Source organism: Tricharina praecox (genome assembly GCF_024521635.1).
Source record: "Tricharina praecox strain CBS 144465 chromosome Unknown BZA05scaffold_29, whole genome shotgun sequence".
NCBI classification, from domain to species: Eukaryota; Fungi; Ascomycota; class Pezizomycetes; order Pezizales; family Pyronemataceae; genus Tricharina; species Tricharina praecox.
Genome location: NW_026250431.1, coordinates 348,585 through 368,045, shown reverse-complemented (window position 1 = coordinate 368,045; position 19,461 = coordinate 348,585). Strand labels below are relative to the sequence as shown.

The window sequence follows — 19,461 nt, the reverse complement described above, 5'->3', positions numbered from 1 at the left end:
ATTGTGGCTGGGCGAGTGCGACAACTGGAGAGCTCTTGGAGAGGCTCTTGCGCCATATCCTTCACATTCCAATCAATACCGGTTATTTCATTCTGCCCACGTCCCTCCCTCCGTCACCATAGCCGCCACACCTTCGGTACGCAGCTCGAGATGGTTTTAGTAGGCTGACCGAGCGTGAAGACAGGATCAGATCGAGACGACACTGTTTCTCTACCGGTTGCATGGCGTCGGAAACGATTCATACCATAGCCAAAGCGAGCAAATCGGAGCGTCCCGGTGCGTCAACCAAAGGTGGGACATCCCCTGAAAACACGGTAGGTATCTGTCAAGATCAGGGAGATCAGGGGGAGCAGAGGTGCGAATGAGGGGCGGCAAGCAAACCAGTGAGCACCTGCTCAAGAACTACGGGGTGTGTAACTTGTAAGTGGAAGCAGCAAATCCTGTGGGCGGAGGCGTGGCTAATGATTCATGACAAAGAAGCGGGTGAGGTCGAGGTCCAGATATCCGGATATTTTGCGGACGACATATTCAGCTGTCGACTTCATCGTGAGCACGGATATCGGCAGGAAAGTCCTTGCGAGGAAAAAGGATGGGCGTCGAGTCGTCTACTCTGACAGAGCGCTCGACCGGGCTGATCGGAGCGGGGCGACGGAGAAATCGGGGCAGCAACGATGGGCCTTCCTGGAAACAGGAAGTGTAGGAGGATGGTCCAGCGAGTGTACCCGCTCTGACCGTCGAGGGGATGTTTCGGGAAGATATTAGGAGGAAAGAGAGATCATGGCATCAGTCTACAGATCTAAACGAAGAATACGAGAGATTTCCCTCACAACATCGCCCGCTGAGTGTACTCTAGGAGAGACACGGAAGAGGATGCCCCAATTCCTGTCCATTTGGGGCGGACTAGCAGAGCTAGGATGTGACTGGAAAGGGTGTAGATACCTTACGACGATCTGGATGGCCGAGTGCGGGTTACTGAAGGAAAACGGAACACCGTACTTACCAGTCTTGTCGAGTGGATGTTCCGGGCTGTCAGATTGTCCCTTAAGGCCCCGTGAAGTAGAGGTGGAATTTCAGCATGTCATTGCATAGTTTGAGCACCGCTGCGGAATTTGGGAGATGGACATGTTTGGGAGATGAACAGGTGGGGAGTATCGATCATTGGCTTTTTCGGATACTGATTGGCCACGGCTGGGCAGGAGCAAGCCCGGAGGGCTACCGAGCGAGTTTGCATGTCCTTGTATTCTCAAATTCTTCGGCCTGAGGGGGCAGGGGGAGAGGGAGGGGGTAAGGCACACGGCCGGATGGTCTCTGGAGTTGGGATGGTGGAGTGATCACGCATTGTTGAATGTACATATGATTGATTCCAGCATCAAGCAGCGGGCACATCGTAGTCAGCGGAAACGGAAACGGAAACGGTGGCCCTCAGGATATCAGTCGTAGTCGTAGTCATTTATCTAGCCATCTGTGCCTCGATGATAGTTTCAGTATGTGCTGCCGGACATCCTGGCGAACAGATATTCGATTATCTATTACTCAGGTAGCCGGAAGAGCAGCACAAGCGGAGCTCGGTCCGACAACACTACCTCTCGTTCTCTCAACCACGAGATATCTATCCACTGCCACCGTGTCCATTTGCCAACAAATAACTTTGTTCCCTCGCACAGAGGCCAGGGACATAATGTTATTTTGTTATAGAGGATAAAACCCGAAGGTTAAAAAAACCCCTTATCGATACCGGAGTTCCCCCCCTCACCACCACCACTTTTAACTATGCATGACGAGGAGCCCCGGCTAGATCACCATGGTGATACAGTACTGAAAATCACTCTCGTTAATGGCAAGCACATGATCTACGGATCATAAGAGGTGGTGCTTGCTGCAACTGCCCTGTATGCGCAAGATTGGCACATAAGGTACAGACATCTCCCCTTTTCCGCATTCAGACCTGTGCCGGAGGCACCCCCAGCTCTATGGAATGTCAAGTCATAGTGCACCGCTTGCCAAAAAGGTAAGTCCACAAAGGCACCAAGTTAACCAGCTACCTCTCCTGATAGCAACCTGACTATCTGGGATTCTGGGTGGATGCGGGCTATGGGGGAGACGAAGGAGGCCGATTCCAGATAGGATCTCTCACCTGTGTTGGCGACGCCGCTGTAGGTTGGATCTCTCAGCGGCAGCCGGTAGTTACTCTCTCTACTACTGAGGCAGATCGGGTCCATTGCTCTCTCTGCCGGGCCCAGCATGGTGTTTGGACGAAAAGCTTCTTTCAGAGCTCGGGGAGGTCACCACACCAGCTATCATCACGGATAAAGATGGAGAGCCGGAAAGCCCAGTGAAACCCCGGGGTTTCACAAGAAGATAAAGCATACCTAACAACCAGCGATAACTAACACTACATTCGGCAACAGCTAGAGCTGGGGGAGCTAACAATTGAAATTTGAGTGGAGAGCGGGCAAGCACAACGAGGCTGATTTGCTGACAAAAGTCCTGCCAGCACCGACCCTTAGTACTTACTCGAGCGAGCGGCACAGTCATGAATGGGCACGCTCTTACCGCGAACGGGGTCCCATAGGAGGAGACGCTGGACGAGCACCTTGGCAAGGGGGAGTGTTGATTGTGTGCGAAGATGCTGGAGTGGAGGCCTGGGAGAGCGGGGAAGCGGGAGAGCGGGATTCGGTTTGCTTAGGTGCGGAAGGGAGGATAGAGAAAACACATACTGTGCATCATGCTTAGTCACTCGGTGCCAGATGTCGCTGCCTCTTTGATGACGTGTAGAGTACAGATAACTCAGTGCTTGACGTTCGTGGGTATTCCCGAAGGCTCCACATAAGTATCAGCAACTTCCTGCCATGTCAGTACTTCTTACTTGTCCTCCGTGATCCCTATGCATGTGGAAACGGATTCCGGAATTGGCGGTTGGCAGCCTATACAAATGGTTCATCTCACCGCTCAGTGCGTACTCGGACAGCGAGGTATTGGTGGGCCTAGTGAAGGAGGGCTGGATATGGAAGGGGGTGAAGGATATTCCGACCTTGTTGGCTACCGTGTATCGAAGTCTACCGGCGTTGTGGAAATACAGCACAGCACGGCCACCAAACGAGAGAATCCAGCTGTGGCACTGGAATACCGACACGAAAGTGGCAGCACCTGCCATTCCGGTGACCCCTCGGCTGAAGCTTTCGAGAAATGATTCTCCTTGACGGACACGACTCGGTACTCCGCCTGGAGAGGGTTTGAGAGACGTTGGAGAGTACTAATACTACGGACTGCGAAAGTGGGAGAGGCAGTGTGCCCAGCGGGGCTGAGACAGTTGCATCGAGATGGATCTGGGTATCTACCATCGTTTTCTTTGTCCAGTAGGAAGAGAGGGCGTGAATGGCGGGTTCGGATGGCTGGCCGAGGGCAGGAATGGCTACGAAGGGTGTGGTTACGGCTTACGGGATTTGTTTTAGAGGCTTTGTACTAACTAATTCATTGTTTCCTTTGCTTTTACCGCGGAGTCGGACTTGCGTGGCGGCAGTGCCACGGTGAGTCGGTGGCGGCAGCGAGAGATCATCATCCACGGAACTTGAGTTGCACTACACCAAAGCCGCTGATGTAGCTGCACTGGCAGTCCATCCGTCACACTGGCAGTTCAGCCCGTTTTCCCGGGAACAACTGTGCTACTCACCTAAACCAACTGCGAACTGACGGCCTCCGTTCCCAACTGAACTGGCAACGAAACCATCCAGAACTGAACTGTTTCAACCAGTGTTCCTATTTCAGCCAGTTAACTAACTGTTGGAGGGTCTGGGCTGCAGAAGATTCAAGGCGAAGTGGGGTAGGAGAGTCAAGATGACGTGAGACCGAACAGTCAAGATGTACGCGGAGACACACGGTGGAAACCTTCACTGAGTCATTGAAGCTAGCTAACTATTCTATAGGGGTATCTCGCAATCACCAATCATGCATCAATATGATATCCTCATACCTCCCGCGTAACTGCAGCCAAAGCGCCTGATCGATCTCCCTACCCAGCACCGCGCAAAACTTCCGTTGCTTATTATTTCCCGACAGGAACCCGGCCCTTCCCAACCGTAGGCACAGCCGGGCCAGCCATTCCAAGAAAGCAGTCTCTCCGCGTCGCCGCGATCGAGCTCTCAGCACGCTCTTCAGCAGCAACCGGCGTAGAGCGGCCAGTGAGACCAAGTTGCAGATTGCTCGGATCGTCCGTGAGGTGCCCCGGAGATCTATATACTCGTGGATTCCCGGAAGGGCATCGATGATCTCGAGCGTGATCTCGGGAGGCACTGGGAAGCTGGATCGAGGTTCCATAGTTCAGTGAGCGGTGGTGGTCGTGGTTTCGAGGGCGGGGAGAGGATGCATTTGTAGTGCTCGGGGCAACGCTCGTGTTGATTATGCTGCAGCATCTTGCAGGCTCCTCGGGGTATCGCCGTCCTGAGCCGAATGGCGCTTGACACTCTGTCCATCCCAGCAATGTCGGCTGAAGTTGAACGGCTTTTTCACGGAGTGCAAGATGATTCTTACCGATCACCGGAATTCCCTATGTACTGACAGTATTGAAGCTCTGGAGAGCATCAAGAGATCCAACCGCCGTACTTTACCACTAGTGATGGGACGTGACTGCCACTCATGATTCATCACTACAAGGTGGTGTTGCTTTCTGACACGGTCAGCTTTCTCGTACCAGTTGCTGGCCCAGCAAATAATTTCCCATTCATACTAGTTAGTAGCAGGAGTATCATCTTGATCTTTCATCGCCTTGAAATTAAAGAGGACAAGAAGAAGCGAGTGAGATAACATGACTCAAACAGCGCTTCGAGTGATGCCGAAAGAAAAAACAAAAAGCACCACTACCTACCAGATGAAAACGACTGCGGCATGGGAATCATTTGGTTGGTTGTTTGGTTTGTAGGAGCATGTGGAATCCGTCATAAATCACGATTAAGGGCACCGGTCAGTAAGTGGATATGCCTCCAACCACGCCACACGCTCCCAAAAAAAAATCGACTACAACAACGAGCGAAGATTTCATTCAGTATCTACTACCTGACTCTTCTCATATCCCAGTTTTCCGCCTTTCCATCCCCTTCCTTTCTCTTCCTACTCCTCCCTCCATTTCAACGCATTCTCCCAAGTATCCTGCAGCTTGAGATACGCTACGATCGCCGTGAGCTCATGTCTGGAGTAATCCCTCGCTCTAACAGCGACCGCCACGCCATCATTGCCGCCCAGGTATTTCGCGACCTCGGAGACCAAAAAGCGCGCACAAGCGACGACATGATCCGACACGAGCTGTCTCGCGTCGGCCTCATTCTTGACGATTGCCGAGAACCCCGGCTGCTGCGCGAGAGCATCGAGCGTGCGCTGCACTCCTTCACCTTCCCCGTAGGAGTACGGCACGCACTGGTTCAGAGAGGCGTGGAAGGCGATCCGTTCTGGTTTGGAAATATGGGTTTAGTGTGTGTGGGAGAGAGGAACGGGGAGGAAAGGACAAATGTTACGTACCGAGTGCACCGCGCGTATTGAACTTGCTGCGGAGACGCAGATTGTCGTCGAACAGGCGAAGCGCCTCGCCCTGCCAACCAATAACATGTCAGAAACCCGTTCAACGTAAGTACATAGGGGAATAGGTAGGTACAGACCTTGATATGCTCTCCCAGTGCAACCGCAGCATCCCTCTCTTGACGGCACTCGCCAACGAGCGCAGCATCCCTCTCGTGACGGCACTCGCCAACGAGCGCAGCATCCCTCTCCTGACGGCACTCACCAACGAGCGCGGCAATCGCCGCATGGAGCTGGCTAAACTTATCACTTGCATCATCGGGCCGAGCCTTGACAACTTCAACTTCGGCCTCAGTTCCGGTATCCTCCTTGGTATCCTCGCAGCGGCTGACGTCCGCCACCGAGATATCGATCTCGATATCATTACACCGCCGGTCGGGACCGTATCTGTATCTGTAGCCGCGCAGGTATAGGTAGCTCTCGCCGGGATATCCCTCAAAAACTTCGTGGGAGTCGACCAGGGCAGCGTCCAGGTCAGCGTCCAGGTCAGCGTCCAGGTCAGTGATCCAGTGTGAGCTTCTCAGAAGATTGTGCTGAGGACGGTGAAGAGATCTACGGAGGGGAACGGGAATAGGAACAGGACGGCGTAGGGACATGCGGAGAGAGCTGCGGAGAGCTCCTCCCAGAAAGAGACTTCCGAACATCGTATAGGTAGTTAGGTAGGATGAGGTGTGAGAATCGAGAGTAGGAAGGAAGCGGAGGACTGATGATCGATCGTAGTCGTGGTTCGAAGGGCTCTGGATGGAAGGGAAGGAAGAATATGTCCGTTCGTTCGCATCTTTAATAGCTATAGGAAGAAGCTGGTCGAGGGTGACGCTAGCATAGGCTACTCACAATACTCACAACATTGTACTCACAGCACGGTTTGTCATATGCTCTCTCATTTGACCGTGAATCCCGTATGTACTGTAGGTAGGTCGTTTGTGATTTGGGATTTCCCGCTGGAGCCCTCGTTACGTGACATACCTTCACAAGTATTCACATCCCGAAAGTGGCGGTGGAGGTGCACCGAACGCCACTGTTGGATGAGCCGGCGGCAGTCAGGGAGTGGGGTCTCTACTCTCATCCGATTGAGGGTTTCAGTGTAGTAAATCTAGCAGGCGGTTTCAGAGTGTCCCCAGGGCCTTGGGTTTTGGAGGCCAGCAATTGAGTACCGTGGTTATTGCTTCAGTAGAAAGTATAAACCTTGAGTAGGTAGGAAGGATCCAGGGAACAGTCTTGATGGAAAGAAGAAGAGTGCAGAACCAGGTACCTAGTATCATACATAGTGAAACTACGGTACCGGTAGATCTCACCGTCCCACCGTCCCACCATCTCGACGTTGGCGTCCACGTCTTGTAAGGCCATAATTACAGTCGGCGTTCTTGAAACGCACCCAGGTACCTGGTATGTAAAGTACTAGGTCAAAAGTTTTTGTACAGGGGCCGTTTTACACCCAAAATGCCCATTTTCAAATAACCAAAACCCACCCTTCACGTGGCGGAAAAAAATCAAGTCTTTCATAGAAGCTTTAGAATCGCAAGATGCATCACATATAAGAGTTCTGACGGCTTTCGCTTCGAATTGGTGGCGCCTGGGTTGGTGTTGTACACGGGTTGGAGAGTGATTTCAGATTTTGTATGGGGCCCCCATACAAAATTATTGCGTGACAATCTGTTTCAACACCAACTTTTCTCCCATATGGTATTACTCAACAACCACGAGTTAGAATTATGTGCCGATTTCAATCGAGGTTTTCTACCTGATTTAGAAGCCCTTCTAATGGTGTACATATTTTTACACTACCTTATGGTTGCTGTATCTATGGCGGGAAATGACCTGCCTCGGTAAAAGGGAAATCCGCCAAGCCACCCTACTTCGCATAAAATAATTAGACTAGCGAGCTGGAAATCTCATTGAAGCTTTATCGGTATGAATTCATGATATATGTCAATTATTACTACTTTCTGATGTGTGGTTGTTGTGTTAGAGAGATTTATGTCTGTGGTGTGGTGGCGCTGTTGGGGAGGTGTACAAAAACTTTTGACCTGGTACTTTACATAGGTCGGTCCGGACTGGCCCTCTCATCAGCCCAACCTCGCCCGACGATACCTAGCTTTCGTATGGTTTCCGTACACAAACGAACAGCAGGTACTCAGGAGGTACATAAGTTTCAGCGCGTCAATTTCTACCGCGACAATCCGGCGGACCAACCCGCGTGGGCATGGCATGATTCACTGCACCCCAGTAGTTCACCACATCTCATCACCACCGTCCGCCCTCCCTAGCGATTCCAAAAGTATTTCCTTGCAAGTCGCACTGCATCGGTCGCGTGTGTGTATGTAATACATGGATGGGAAACTCGAAGAAGCAGAGACAAAGAAAAAGATTCCAACACGCAAAGCGATGCATAAAGTAAGCAAAGTAAAGTAAGTTAAAGTAACGCACAACCAATCAATCACTCGCATACACCCGGTCTCTCTACACTACGCCTTCCCCTTACCCTTGCCGAGATGATCATCGTCATCGCTGCTCTCGCCGCCGAGCGAGTACCTCTCCGCCTCGTCCAGCGACTTCCTCCGTTCCCGCCGCGGCGCCAAGTCCTCGAGCTGGCCCTCGTCCCACTCGCGCCCGTCCTCGAGCCCCACATCGCTGCGCACCCCCTTGTACCCGAGACGGTTCCGCTTCTGCCGCTGCCGCCAGATAAAGATCCCCCAGATGACGGCGGCAGAGGCGACGAGTATCAGCGCCACCTCGCCGGAGCGGTAGTAGGCGTCCCACCGTGCCGCCTGAATCCGCGCCTTCTCGACCTCCTTCGCCGCGGTGGAGTTCGGGTGGTTGCCCACGGCGATCAGAGGGCCCTTCTGGCCGTTGATCTGTGAGTCCTTCGGGTCGCCGCCGATGGTGGCGATGTCAACCTCCATGAACCGGTCCAGCATGTCCCTGCTGGCGTGCGGAACGTCGAACGGCACCATGTGCGACGAGTTGTAGAACAGCACGTAGGTGAGGTTTCGCGCAGACTGGTATATACCCGCGGGCTTGCCTTCGAACATCCAGTTCTCGCGGGGCGCCCAGTTGCCGGGGGAAAGCTCGAAGCCTTTGCCGCCGTTCCATTTGAGGTTGTTGATCAGCTCCTCAGTGCCGATGTGGTTGCAGATCAGGTCTTGGTCGCCGGAGAAGAGGATTATTGGGATTTTCTCGAGGAGGCCGGGGAGGAGCTTGACGGAGGGCTTGGAGTGGCGGGCTTTGAAGGACGACGAGACAGCTCCGGCACACTCGACCCAGCCGGACTTTTTGTCGGAGTTGATGTGAAGGGCTTTGATCACGTCCTTGCGGCGGAGGTAAGGTCCGACGCTCGAGAGATCCGGGGGCCAGTTCATGCCGCACGATGGGTAGGTATCGGTTTTCCGGACGTCGTACATGTTCCAGCAGACGTTCTCTCCCTTGTCATTCTTGTGCTGCGTCTTGGTGAGAATATCGTTGAGCACGTTCTCGCACGACAGCGTATCGACGTGATCCGCGCCGCCGCGTGCAAGATCCTTCATGCAGATCGACAGCTGCATCTCGATGAGCTTGGCCTTGTTCGAGTCCTTCACGAGGAGTCCATGCTTGTACGCGAATGTCGTGTAGGAAAGATACTGGGGCTCCGGGTCGATCCAGCCATTCCCGATGACTAACCCCTTCAAGTTCCACTTCGTCGTGTCCCTCTTGTCATTGTGCTTCAGGATCGCTTCCGCGATGTAGGGAATGTGTTGCCCGGCATACGACTCCCCAGCAATGTAAATGTCATCCTCCTCGTACTCGGGAAACAGCTCAAAGAACTTTGTCAGGAAGACCATAAACTGATCCGCCATCTGGTCGAGCTCGGTGAGGTAGTGATCCGTGTTGACGTACGAGAACCCGGTGCCGACCGGCTGGTCGACGAACAGCACGTTGGCAAACTCATGCCAGGACCCTGGATTCTCGACCAACGTATTCTCATCCTTCAGGCGATACGGCCCAATCTCCATCAGAGCTCCATCCATCGAGGAGCAGCCTGGCCCGCCGTTGAGCCATATCACCGTCCGCTGCCGTTGCGCGATATGTTTGTTCTGGAAATGCCAAAAGAAGAGGTGGCCGTTGTTTTCTGGGTCGACTTCGATATGGCTGCACGCAACACACTCGGCGGGTCAGCTGGTGCTAAGAGTAAGCTCCCCCCTCCCCCCACCACTGGCGCCGCTACCACCACCCCATCACCACGGCCGCACCGACAGAGAGAACCCACCCAGCATGCATCTTAATGAGCGAGTCCTTCGGTTTCCCCGGAAGATTCCTGACGAAGTAATCTGCGGCGGTGGCCGATGCCGCCAGTGCAATCTCTCCGGCGGCCAGCAGGAGCAGTGCCGGCCCCGCGATTGAGAACCGCATGCTTCGCGGTGTCTGGGCGCGTGCCTTTCAAGAGCGGTTCGAGTTTCGCGGATTCGTGGGGGAGCAAGAGCTGTAACTGTGCTTCTTTTCCCAGGCGGGGACGGGAAAAAGGTGGGGAGAGATGTCGATCGGCCGGTGAAGAGCGGTCGGAAGAGCTGCAACTGGACGGCAACTATAACTTCCTCGCTGCACCTGGGTGTCCGTGCAGGGCGTCGTGGCCTCTTAGCTGATGCTTGGCGCCCAGACAGCCAGAGTCGCGTTGACGGCCGCGGCAGAAATCAAACTGGCGGCGATCGAAAACACCCCCTGCGTCGGGATGGGTAGCTTCGGAATGAGCTGCCTCGGAATGGGGGGCTTCGGGATGGGTAACGAGCGTCAAGGAGGCGTCGGGCTCGCTTGGGTTCTACTCGAGATAACTACCGCCAGGCGCCAGGACTTGCACGAACCAAAATTATCGAATCATGTTGGTTCGTCGAGTGCTAACCCGTGGCACGACAGCTGATCAGGAGCAGATCGTTCAGGAAACAGGACTCACACCGAGCGAAGCCACCAAAGAAAGCCGTTGTTTATGTCGATAGCCTTCGGTCGCAAAGTGACAAAAGGGCAACGCGACAGAGTGAGAGAGAGACCGAGGGATAGAGAGGCAACACGATCATGTGACAAGAGACCGAGGGATAGAGAGGCAACACGATCATGTGACAATAAGACAGAGGGACAGAGTGACAGAGCTATACAGTGACAAAAGGACAATGTGGCAAAGTTGCGAGTGACAGTCGATGAACGCGTGCCTGAAATCTCCGAATCCGCAGCCCTTTCACCGAGAGCCGTAGTCGGTGGACATGCCGAGTGGTAGGTACTCTATCTCCGGCCCCGCCAGCACGCACAAGCCGATCGCCACTTGTCGATCGCCACTTATCCATCGCACCGAGTTGTCCTTCGTGAAGTAGAAGAGAAGCGTGACGCTAATCTGCGACCTGCCCGTGCAACCCGATGCTTATTCCGCACCGTGCTTATGTTATGTGGCACCAATGATTATCCGACTTTGAGGGTTGCTGTGGATCGGACAAGAGCAGTGGCGCAGCCGACGCTTTCCTTGGCCTTCGAACGTGATCACATGTGCAAGTCGGACGCGTCGATGCCTGCTTTCTCAGCATCACGGACCGCAAAAGGCAGCATTCTTACTCACCGTGAACGCCTCGCCCGTGGCGGTATTGTTCCGGTCGAACCTAGAGTCCCGTAGAGACTGTCCCGGGTCTCGCTGAGTCTTCTTCGTCGTTGCGCAGTTCCGTTCATCCCGTGTCGAGTGCCCTTTCTCGGTATCTAATCAGATCCTCCGGCCCCCAGTTATTCCAATTGCGGCGCCGTGATTGGTGGGTGACCCCCCGCTCTCGACCGAGGTTAACCCACCGTTCCGAAGATCGACGGAGGCAATCGCACTACGGTTCTCGATCTCTGGCCGTGACTTTTGCCTTCTCTTCCCGTGTCTTTTGCCTTCTCTTCCAACAGCGACCGACCGACCTTTCCCTCCTCTCCTTTCTAATCCACCGCCCCTTCACACCTTTCTTCGTCAGATATCGTCATCGTCCGGAACAAGGGAATTGGGTTCGATATAACCCACTACCACCGCCCCGCAACTCGCTTCTCTTCCACCCACTTTCCACACATATTCTATTGAACGTGAACAAATACAACACATAATGTCGGCCTCCGTCCTCTCGAGAAGCGCTCTTCGCGCCGCCGCCGCACGCACATCCTTCCCCGCTGCGACCCGGGGCCTCGCCTCCGTGGCGACTTCGCAGGCACCCCCCTCCACCCCCGAGTCCAAGGCCCCCCGCATGAAGAAGTTCCAGGTCTACCGCTGGAACCCTGATCAGCCCGAGAAGAAGCCGTACATGCAGGAGTACGAGCTGGATCTCAATCAGACCGGACCCATGGTGCTCGATGCGCTCATCCGCATGAAGAACGAAATGGACCCTACCTTGACCTTCAGACGAAGCTGCAGAGAGGGTATTTGTGGAAGTTGCGCGATGAACATTGGAGGAACCAACACATTGGCTTGCTTGTGTATGTCTTGTCCCTGTCCTGTTCTGACACTCTCGGGGTGGCGTGGGGGCTGACCGCTTTGATTTTTAGGCCGTATCGAATCCGACACTACCACCGCCACCAAGATCTACCCGCTCCCGCACACGTACGTGGTGAAGGACCTCGTGCCCGATCTCACGCAATTCTACAAGCAGTACAAGTCGATCAAGCCGTATCTGCAGCGCAAGGATGCTCCCACACCGATGAAGGAGAACATCCAGAGCATCGCCGACCGCAAGAAGCTCGACGGAATGTACGAGTGCATTCTGTGCGCGTGCTGCTCGACTTCGTGTCCCTCCTACTGGTGGAACTCGAGCGAGTACCTCGGCCCCGCCGTCCTTATGCAGAGCTACAGGTGGATCGCGGACTCCCGTGATCAGTTCACTGAGGAGCGGAAGGCCGCCCTCGACAATGAGATGTCCGTCTACCGGTGTCACACCATCATGAACTGTGCAAGGACTTGCCCCAAGGGCTTGAACCCAGGTTTGGCCATCGCCAAGGTGAGAATCCCCTCCGCCCCTCCGCCCCTCCACCCCTCCACCCTCTCTTGCTGGAGATCATTTCTGACGTGCTGCGACGCAATAGATCAAGAAGGAGCTGGCTCTCGGCAGCTCATAAGCGTAGCGTTTTCTTTTGGTCCACTAGGGGGGTTTCGGGAAGAATGTTATAGTACTGTTAAAAGAACGTGTTTTTGAGAGGTGCATTTGGAGGATCACTGAATTTTGAGGATTGAGGGAGTTGGTAACTGTACACAAGGACTGACTTCTGTTTGCTTGCTTCAATATTTTTTTCTTTTCCTGACTGCTGCTTGTTGGGTTGAATTGACTGTTGGATTTGCGAATTGCGAATGTATCATGTTATATCGCAGATGCACTACGTGTTTGTTTCTAGTTCGTGGTGACGGTGAAGCAGCCACTGCTAAAAGGCCCTCGTCCCTGCAGGGCCGTCCTTATTCATTCTCAGCCCTTCTTCATTCTTAGCCCTCATTCATCCTCCTCTTCGCTCCCACAGGTCACAACTGCTACCTCCTATATGAAGATAATGACGATAATGAAGCCGTTACCTCCGAAGTACATCTAGCTCCGCACACCAGTAGTTACAGTTCAGCTCAGAAGATTTCTCATGTGAAGTCCGGCATGAAGACCAGGTCCGACCCGCTGCTACCCATTTCCGCGTGAGGACTAGACCGGACCACCTTCCGCCTCCCTCCCTCCAACTCGACAGCGAAATGTAACGAGAGGGAGCATGCACGTGACAAACAGTGAACAAACGAGTGATAAGATATGTAGGTACAGCCAACCAAACGTGACAATCAACACTCACACTCACAGAGAAGTGAGTCTCCGTGTGAGTAAGATATTGTGAGTATTGTGAGTAGCCACAGCGTCGTCCTACAGGTATTAAAGATACGAGCGAGCAGACATATTTTTCCTTCCCTTCCATCCAGAGCCCTTCGAACCAGCGATTACGATTGATCATCAGTCCTCCGTTTCCTTCCCGCTCTCTATTCTCACACCTCACCCTACCTACACGATGCTCGGAAATCTCTTGCTGGGAGAGGCGCTCCGCAGCTCTCTTCGCATGTCCCTCCGCCGTCCTGTTCCTGTTCAATTCCGTGGTTCTCTTCACCGTCCTCAGCGCAGTCTTCTGAGTAGCTCAAACTCGGACCCCGACCTGGGCCCTGACCTGACGAAAGTCTACGAAATATATAGCGATCATCCCGGCAGGAGGCTATTCTTCGTGGCCCACGGACACAACCCCCAGCTCTTCGAGAGGCTCCGACAGGCCGCTAATGACTGGTGAAAGAAATGAACCAGCTCCACACCGACACCGACCGGCGCGGAGATATCTCGACGCCGCACGAGGATCCCGGGACCGGAATTGTCCAGGCTTGGCTCGATGACCCAATTGTTCGGTTTCGCCGGCTCCGGGAGGGGATTGCCGCGCTCGGTAACGAGGGTCTTCGAGGGGGAGACGCTGCTGCGGCCGACCTGGTCGAGCGGATGAAGGTACGATACCTATCTGCGCTGTATTCCTCCACTTGAGTTGGGTTTCTGACATGCCGTTGGCAGGGCGAGGTCGAGCAGATCAAGGTACGATACCTATCTGCGCTGTATTCCACCACTTGGGCTGGGGTTCTGACATGTTGTTGGCGGGGCAAGGCGCTTCGGCTGTTCGAAGACCATTTGCGGCTTCACAACGAGTTCAATACGCGCGGGGCACTCGGTTTGTTGTCCTTTCCTATTTTCCCTCTCCCCCCCACTAACTAGGTATGCATAAACAGAACGAATCGCCTTCCACGCTTCGCTGAACCAGTACGTCCCGTACTCATACGGCGAAGGGGAAGGAGTGCAGCGCACGCTCGATGCTCTCGCACAGCGCCCCGAGTTCTCAGCAATCGTCAAGAAGGAGGCCGACGCTCGCCAGCTCGTGCCGGATCAAGTCGTGTTTTATGCTAGGTTTTTGGTGTCCAGGGTCGCGGAATACTCAGGCGGCAATAATGGCACTGCTGTCGTCGTAGCCAGAGACTATCCCAGATACATGTGTGCCACTCTGGTTGCGTACCTCAAGCTACAAGATACCTGGCCTCATGCATTGAAATGGAGGGAGGAGTAGAAATACAAGGGAAGTGGGGGGGGGGGGGGGGACCAGGTGGCTGAGGGTAGAGGAGTGTCGAATGTTTGCCGCCTATCGGATTTCTACGGCTGATTCTAAACTTAGGTTGGGCCTACATACTTTTACGAATGATGGAAACTAAGAAGGGGCGAATGCATTGGGGCTAGATTGGCCACTTTTACCTTACACACGCCGTGGGTTTGAAGATTAAGCTCCTGTGCCCCCGCTCCAAGATCGACAAAACGTGGTTGGCGGAGGGGGATTTGGTCACTGGCGAATCATCAGACGTATCGTCTCACACGTTCTCGATGGGGATGGCTAGAGTACATTATGTATCCAAGCCAGGTAGATGCGATACAAATTGAGCTTGTAATTGTTTCCCTGACGTTTCTGTGTAAAACCTCGACTCTCGTCCCTCCCTCATACACGCACATATTCATTCATCCTCCGGTTTTTTCGTAAAATCATACTCGTCTCCCAGGTCGACGGGTAGCCAGGGCGACTTGTGATCCCTATCCTTCTCGTTATCTCTTTCCTTCAACAGGATCCTCTCCTCTTCCTCTTCTCTCTCCTCTATTGTCCGTTCGTACTGAAACGGAACCGACGGCTTCTGCCTCTTCTGCCTCCTCCGTCGCTCTTCCTCCCCATGTTCCGCCAATAGTTCATTCATGACCTCCCTGCCCCTCTCCTTGGCACGTTTTCGTGCTTTCTGGGCCTCAGCCTTCTCCTTTTCCCCCCACTTGAGCCTGCCCTCCTTCGTCTCGCACGCCTTGCCCATTCCTAAGGGGATGAGGTCTGTGGGACCGGTCATGTCATCGTCATCGCGGAGGTCGTGATACGGGTTCCATTCCTTGGTCTTGGCTCCTTCTCGCTCCATTCTTTCCCGATCCTCATTCAACATTTTGACCAGAGACTTTGATTTTTGCACCCGGTCCTCCTTGTCCACCATATCCTGTTCTCGCACCCACGCCCTCATCTGCTGAATGTCGCCTGAAAGGGCATCAGTCAGTCACGGTTTCGTGGAAATGAAAAGCAGCGGAGCGCAGAACGGAATGGAGAACAAACCAATGCGTGGAACGACACCAGCCGGGGCCACCATAATTTCGCTTCCGGCGCTGTAGTCATCGTCGTCGCCGCGCACGAACAACGCGGGTGTCACCGTCAACTGCACCTTTCCGATCGAAAAGAGCTCCCATGGGATATGGTTGATTTCCTTGGCCCGTTCCAATATCGCAACGATCTCGGGATCGTCGCCTAGCCACGGCTCTTCGCGCACGTCCACCATCGCCCGCCCTTCGAACTGATAGTCATCCACGGGCGGCTTCATGCGCGTGTACCAGCACTTACGTTGGCACTGCATCGAGATGGCCAGGTTCAGCGCGTCCTTGACGATGTTCCAGAGCTCGTACTTAAGCGCCGACCGCCGGATCAGTTTGTCGTGCGCGATGCGCGCGTGCTCGACCGTGTCGAATATCAACCGCACGACGGAAGTTCGCCAGCGGAGCATGTCCGGCCGCATGGGATCTTCGACGAGCTGGAAGATGGTCTTCATCATTCTTGCGCGGTTCAGGTGGAACGCCTTCAGGTCGAAACTGTGCTGGAAACGGGTGTCCATGTCGGTAAAGATATCGTATCGCAGGGCTTTCTTCTTCTCGCGCTCCTCGGCGCTGTTGGCCATGAGTTGTTCCTTCGTTTGCAGATCTATCTCGGAATAACTGAGCGGGTCAAAGGTTGCAGTATTGGTGTCTCCGAGATTCTTTGCCGTCAGGACCTCCCACTTTCGTGTCTTCCAACTTTTGGGCTCCCTGTTAGACCCTTGATAGAGTCTGCGCATGCCGCCAGTCCACCCCAAAACTGGCTGCGGCTTGTCCATCCAACTCACTGTTGGTTCTGAAAGTTCGAACTTCAGGAATTTCTTGACGCCCTCGAAAACCTCTTCGTGGAGAATGCGGTGCACTAGGCCTTGGATGACAAGATGTCTGCTACTACTGTTATAGAGTTCGACGAAGGCTGCGTTTCGCACGGATATGTCTCTGGCATAGATACACATCAAATTATCATCGCTTAAAGTCATCGTCATAAAGTCCTCTATAGTCACCAGCTCTGCCTCCGGCGCGTAATGATATCCCACCTGTGCCCAAGTGGCTATCCGGTCGCAAAGTTGCTGCCATCGCAGCAGGAAGCTGGTCCGCGTATCGTCCATTACCGCCGGGATCAACTGGTTATACCGGACATCGTCCAGCTCCCGGAAGGCCATCTTGCATTCGCGCGAGGTGGCTTTCTTACTGTTGGCTTCCTGGCGCTGTTCCAATTTGGCGTTATCCTTCTCCAATTTGGCGATCATCTGCTCCAGCTCGGTGATACGGGCGATGTCCCTGAAGTGCTGGATGCCTTTTTCCTCCTCGGTTCGATTATCCACTGCGTGAATATCCGCACGCATCTTGTGGAACTTCCCCAACTGAACTTTGGCCGTGTCGAGTTGCTGACGGAGCTCGAGGATCTCGGCTTCGACCATCGGCGGTGTTTTCAGCTGCTGTATCCTCAATTGTTCCTTCAAATTCTCGACGAGTTTTTTCGTTGCCGAACTATTATCCGTACCGAAAGTCGTATCCGAACCTGGATTCTGCGCCAATTCTACTCTCGGCGTCAGCGAAACGGAAAACTTTCGAATTTGCTTCTCGGCCCGAGAGTGATGGATGCACATGAGCCGGCTCGAACCAAGCCGGACCGAAGCCCACTTAGCACCCCCGCCCCTGCAAAACCCGATCCGATACCGCCCGCTGTCCTTCATCTGGGTCTGGCAAGAGGAAAGGGGGCTGTTGGCGGATGTATGGCTACTTGATCGTCGGTGCTCAACGCCGAGCTCAAGAAAGCTCGGCTCATGTGAATCACTCGATTCCCGTATTGGGAGGCCGGAAAGGGATGGGAGGGACTACGAACTTTGAACTTGCAGTATCAAGTCAGGCAATTCCTCCAGCGCCAGATCCACAAGGCCCTTGAGCCGCTTATAGGCCTTCGCGATGTCGCTGTTCTGCTCGCGGGCGTTGAGGGCGCGCTGACTGATAATAGCGAGGGCCTCGTAAGTAGCCTGCTTGAGCGCAATCCACTCGCCCATCGCCTTCCCGTCGCGACCCGATCGTTCAAGGACACAAGCGTGCGAGGCATTCAAGGCTACCTCGACGTACTTTCCGAAGGTCTCGAGGGAATTGTAGAGCGCCTCGATCTGGAATTCGCGGTAACCGGGCTGGCCATCGCGCCGCGTCAGCACGAAGTCGTCCTCGTCGCGGATCGTGAGCGGTAGCACTAGCTCCTCCGTTAGTTTGGCGTGCATCGAGAGCGTCGGCGTGAACGCTTGCAGCGCTTCGAGATGCCGGTTGAGCCGCTCGAGCACTTGTTGCATCGTCATGGTTTTTGCGTCGACCATCTTGACGAGGGCTGGGGATTTTGCGTGGGTAACTTCTTTTCGTCCCTGTTTGCCGTCCTGAAAACTTGATGGAGTCTGCTGGACGATGGAGAAGTTGGATTGCGGGCTGTGGGTTGTGGGTGATGGGTTTTGTACAGCCACGGCGAGTGAGATGGTGAAACGGACGGGTTTCCGGTATGTGTTATGGAAACAGTGTGCGCAAACAAAGAACAAAGCCTTTGATGCGAGCCACACCACAACAAACAATGGATTTCTTACCGGTTAGTTCTCCGATCTCGAACAAAGCCATTGGGCTACCTCAAACAGCAAGCTTCGGGGGAGAATGGGCAAGAGGCACAGGATTGGGGCAGGGAAAAGATAGAAGGGAAAATCCACTGGCTCTCGGAAAGCTCAGAAGCCGAAAACGGCAATCACGGAAAATCCCAAGAAGCTGCGGCGCGGGAACTACTGTCAGCTGAAAACAGGACACTCGCACACTGGCCAATACCTCGGACAATCCTCCGAGCAAGCGGCGATAGAACGCGAACCGATATATCCGATCGACGGACCAGAGAGAGCAGGATCCCGAGCCGAAGCATTAAGGTGCGGAACAGTGATTAGAGGTATCGGGGAGAAGGCCAATCCACGGCCCAGAATGAAGCCTTCCCACCGGGCTATGCATTTCACGGATGATACCAAGAGACTGCAGCAGCGAAATTGCTTGGGCGTCATCAGCCTCACGCTCCGTAGAACAGTGCTAGGTCTCGGTCAGCACTCCCTCAATGACCGCTTCGGAAAGCCATACGGCATTCTCGTGGCCGGCGCAGAGGGAATGGGACAGGGAAAATTAGTCGGATAAGAACCGCTCGCTCGCAATCCGGTTGTTCTTCGCCCCACATACGGCCACAATATATTGTCGTCCACGAAACAAAATCTGTTCTATAATATTTCTAGTTCGGTACTTGGGTTTTGCACGCAATGGGAACTAATTTCTGCGGACACGATTGGAGAGTAATCAGGAGTGTCAAGAATATTGGCCAGAGTGATATCAGGATGGGTACCTGGTAGATGGAGATTATATGTTGATTCTCTTACTTCTCGTCGGGGCGGAGGGGCTCTCCATACCCGCTCGCGCAATCCAAGGCAGAATACTCTTACGCAGCAGATACATACTCAGAGCCTTGGGCTTCCGATACGCGCACGGTCCATCGCGGCTATTGACGTAGGTATCCACGCATACGCCATACGGCCGAGCCTTGGGGATCGTAAGCCTTCCAGAGCCTTTCGGGCGCCCCGGTAGTCGTGATGAGGAGTACTCGTACAACTGAAACGGGGATTGCGTCGTGAGGGGGAGGAGTATGGAATACTTTACGAATATTGAGGAACTTAACTGATGCATGCTTGAAAAT

General features: G+C 54.0%; 6 protein-coding genes across 6 annotated transcripts; 2 read left to right on the top strand and 4 right to left on the bottom strand.

Moving 5' to 3' along the window:
• Window positions 1–1,939: 1,939 nt before the first annotated feature.
• On the bottom strand, window positions 1,940–3,154 carry BZA05DRAFT_421701 (uncharacterized protein; the record flags this gene model as incomplete). The annotated part of the gene is made up of 6 exons (XM_051485748.1): window positions 1,940–1,968; window positions 2,135–2,272; window position 2,392; window positions 2,515–2,593; window positions 2,718–2,759; window positions 2,931–3,154. The coding sequence occupies 6 exons, from the start codon at window positions 3,152–3,154 to the stop codon at window positions 1,940–1,942; spliced, it is 513 nt and encodes a 170-aa protein (XP_051336095.1).
• Window positions 3,155–5,085: 1,931 nt separating this feature from the next.
• On the bottom strand, window positions 5,086–6,368 carry BZA05DRAFT_476780 (uncharacterized protein). The gene is made up of 5 exons (XM_051488273.1): window positions 6,114–6,368; window positions 5,752–6,062; window positions 5,646–5,715; window positions 5,509–5,578; window positions 5,086–5,438 (listed from the first exon to the last, which is right to left on the bottom strand). The coding sequence occupies exons 1-5, from the start codon at window positions 6,207–6,209 to the stop codon at window positions 5,104–5,106; spliced, it is 882 nt and encodes a 293-aa protein (XP_051336094.1). The 5' UTR covers window positions 6,210–6,368; the 3' UTR covers window positions 5,086–5,103.
• A 1,354-nt stretch (window positions 6,369–7,722) lies between these two features.
• On the bottom strand, window positions 7,723–10,065 carry BZA05DRAFT_157447 (pheromone-processing carboxypeptidase KEX1). Its single transcript, XM_051479054.1, has 2 exons — window positions 9,809–10,065; window positions 7,723–9,690 (listed from the first exon to the last, which is right to left on the bottom strand). The coding sequence occupies exons 1-2, from the start codon at window positions 9,949–9,951 to the stop codon at window positions 8,031–8,033; spliced, it is 1,803 nt and encodes a 600-aa protein (XP_051336093.1). The 5' UTR covers window positions 9,952–10,065; the 3' UTR covers window positions 7,723–8,030.
• Window positions 10,066–11,319: 1,254 nt separating this feature from the next.
• Window positions 11,320–12,731, top strand: BZA05DRAFT_157450 (putative succinate dehydrogenase iron-sulfur protein precursor). The gene is made up of 3 exons (XM_051479055.1): window positions 11,320–12,015; window positions 12,085–12,533; window positions 12,619–12,731. The coding sequence occupies exons 1-3, from the start codon at window positions 11,649–11,651 to the stop codon at window positions 12,649–12,651; spliced, it is 849 nt and encodes a 282-aa protein (XP_051336092.1). The 5' UTR covers window positions 11,320–11,648; the 3' UTR covers window positions 12,652–12,731.
• A 1,110-nt stretch (window positions 12,732–13,841) lies between these two features.
• BZA05DRAFT_448261 (uncharacterized protein) lies at window positions 13,842–14,649 on the top strand (the record flags this gene model as incomplete). The annotated part of the gene is made up of 4 exons (XM_051487237.1): window positions 13,842–14,042; window positions 14,106–14,126; window positions 14,196–14,259; window positions 14,318–14,649. 4 exons carry the CDS (start codon window positions 13,842–13,844, stop codon window positions 14,647–14,649), a joined length of 618 nt encoding a protein of 205 aa, XP_051336091.1.
• Window positions 14,650–15,000: 351 nt separating this feature from the next.
• BZA05DRAFT_409313 (uncharacterized protein) lies at window positions 15,001–16,844 on the bottom strand. Its single transcript, XM_051484781.1, has 2 exons — window positions 15,715–16,844; window positions 15,001–15,639 (listed from the first exon to the last, which is right to left on the bottom strand). Exons 1-2 carry the CDS (start codon window positions 16,727–16,729, stop codon window positions 15,086–15,088), a joined length of 1,569 nt encoding a protein of 522 aa, XP_051336090.1. The 5' UTR covers window positions 16,730–16,844; the 3' UTR covers window positions 15,001–15,085.
• Between the last annotated feature and the right edge of the window lie 2,617 nt (window positions 16,845–19,461).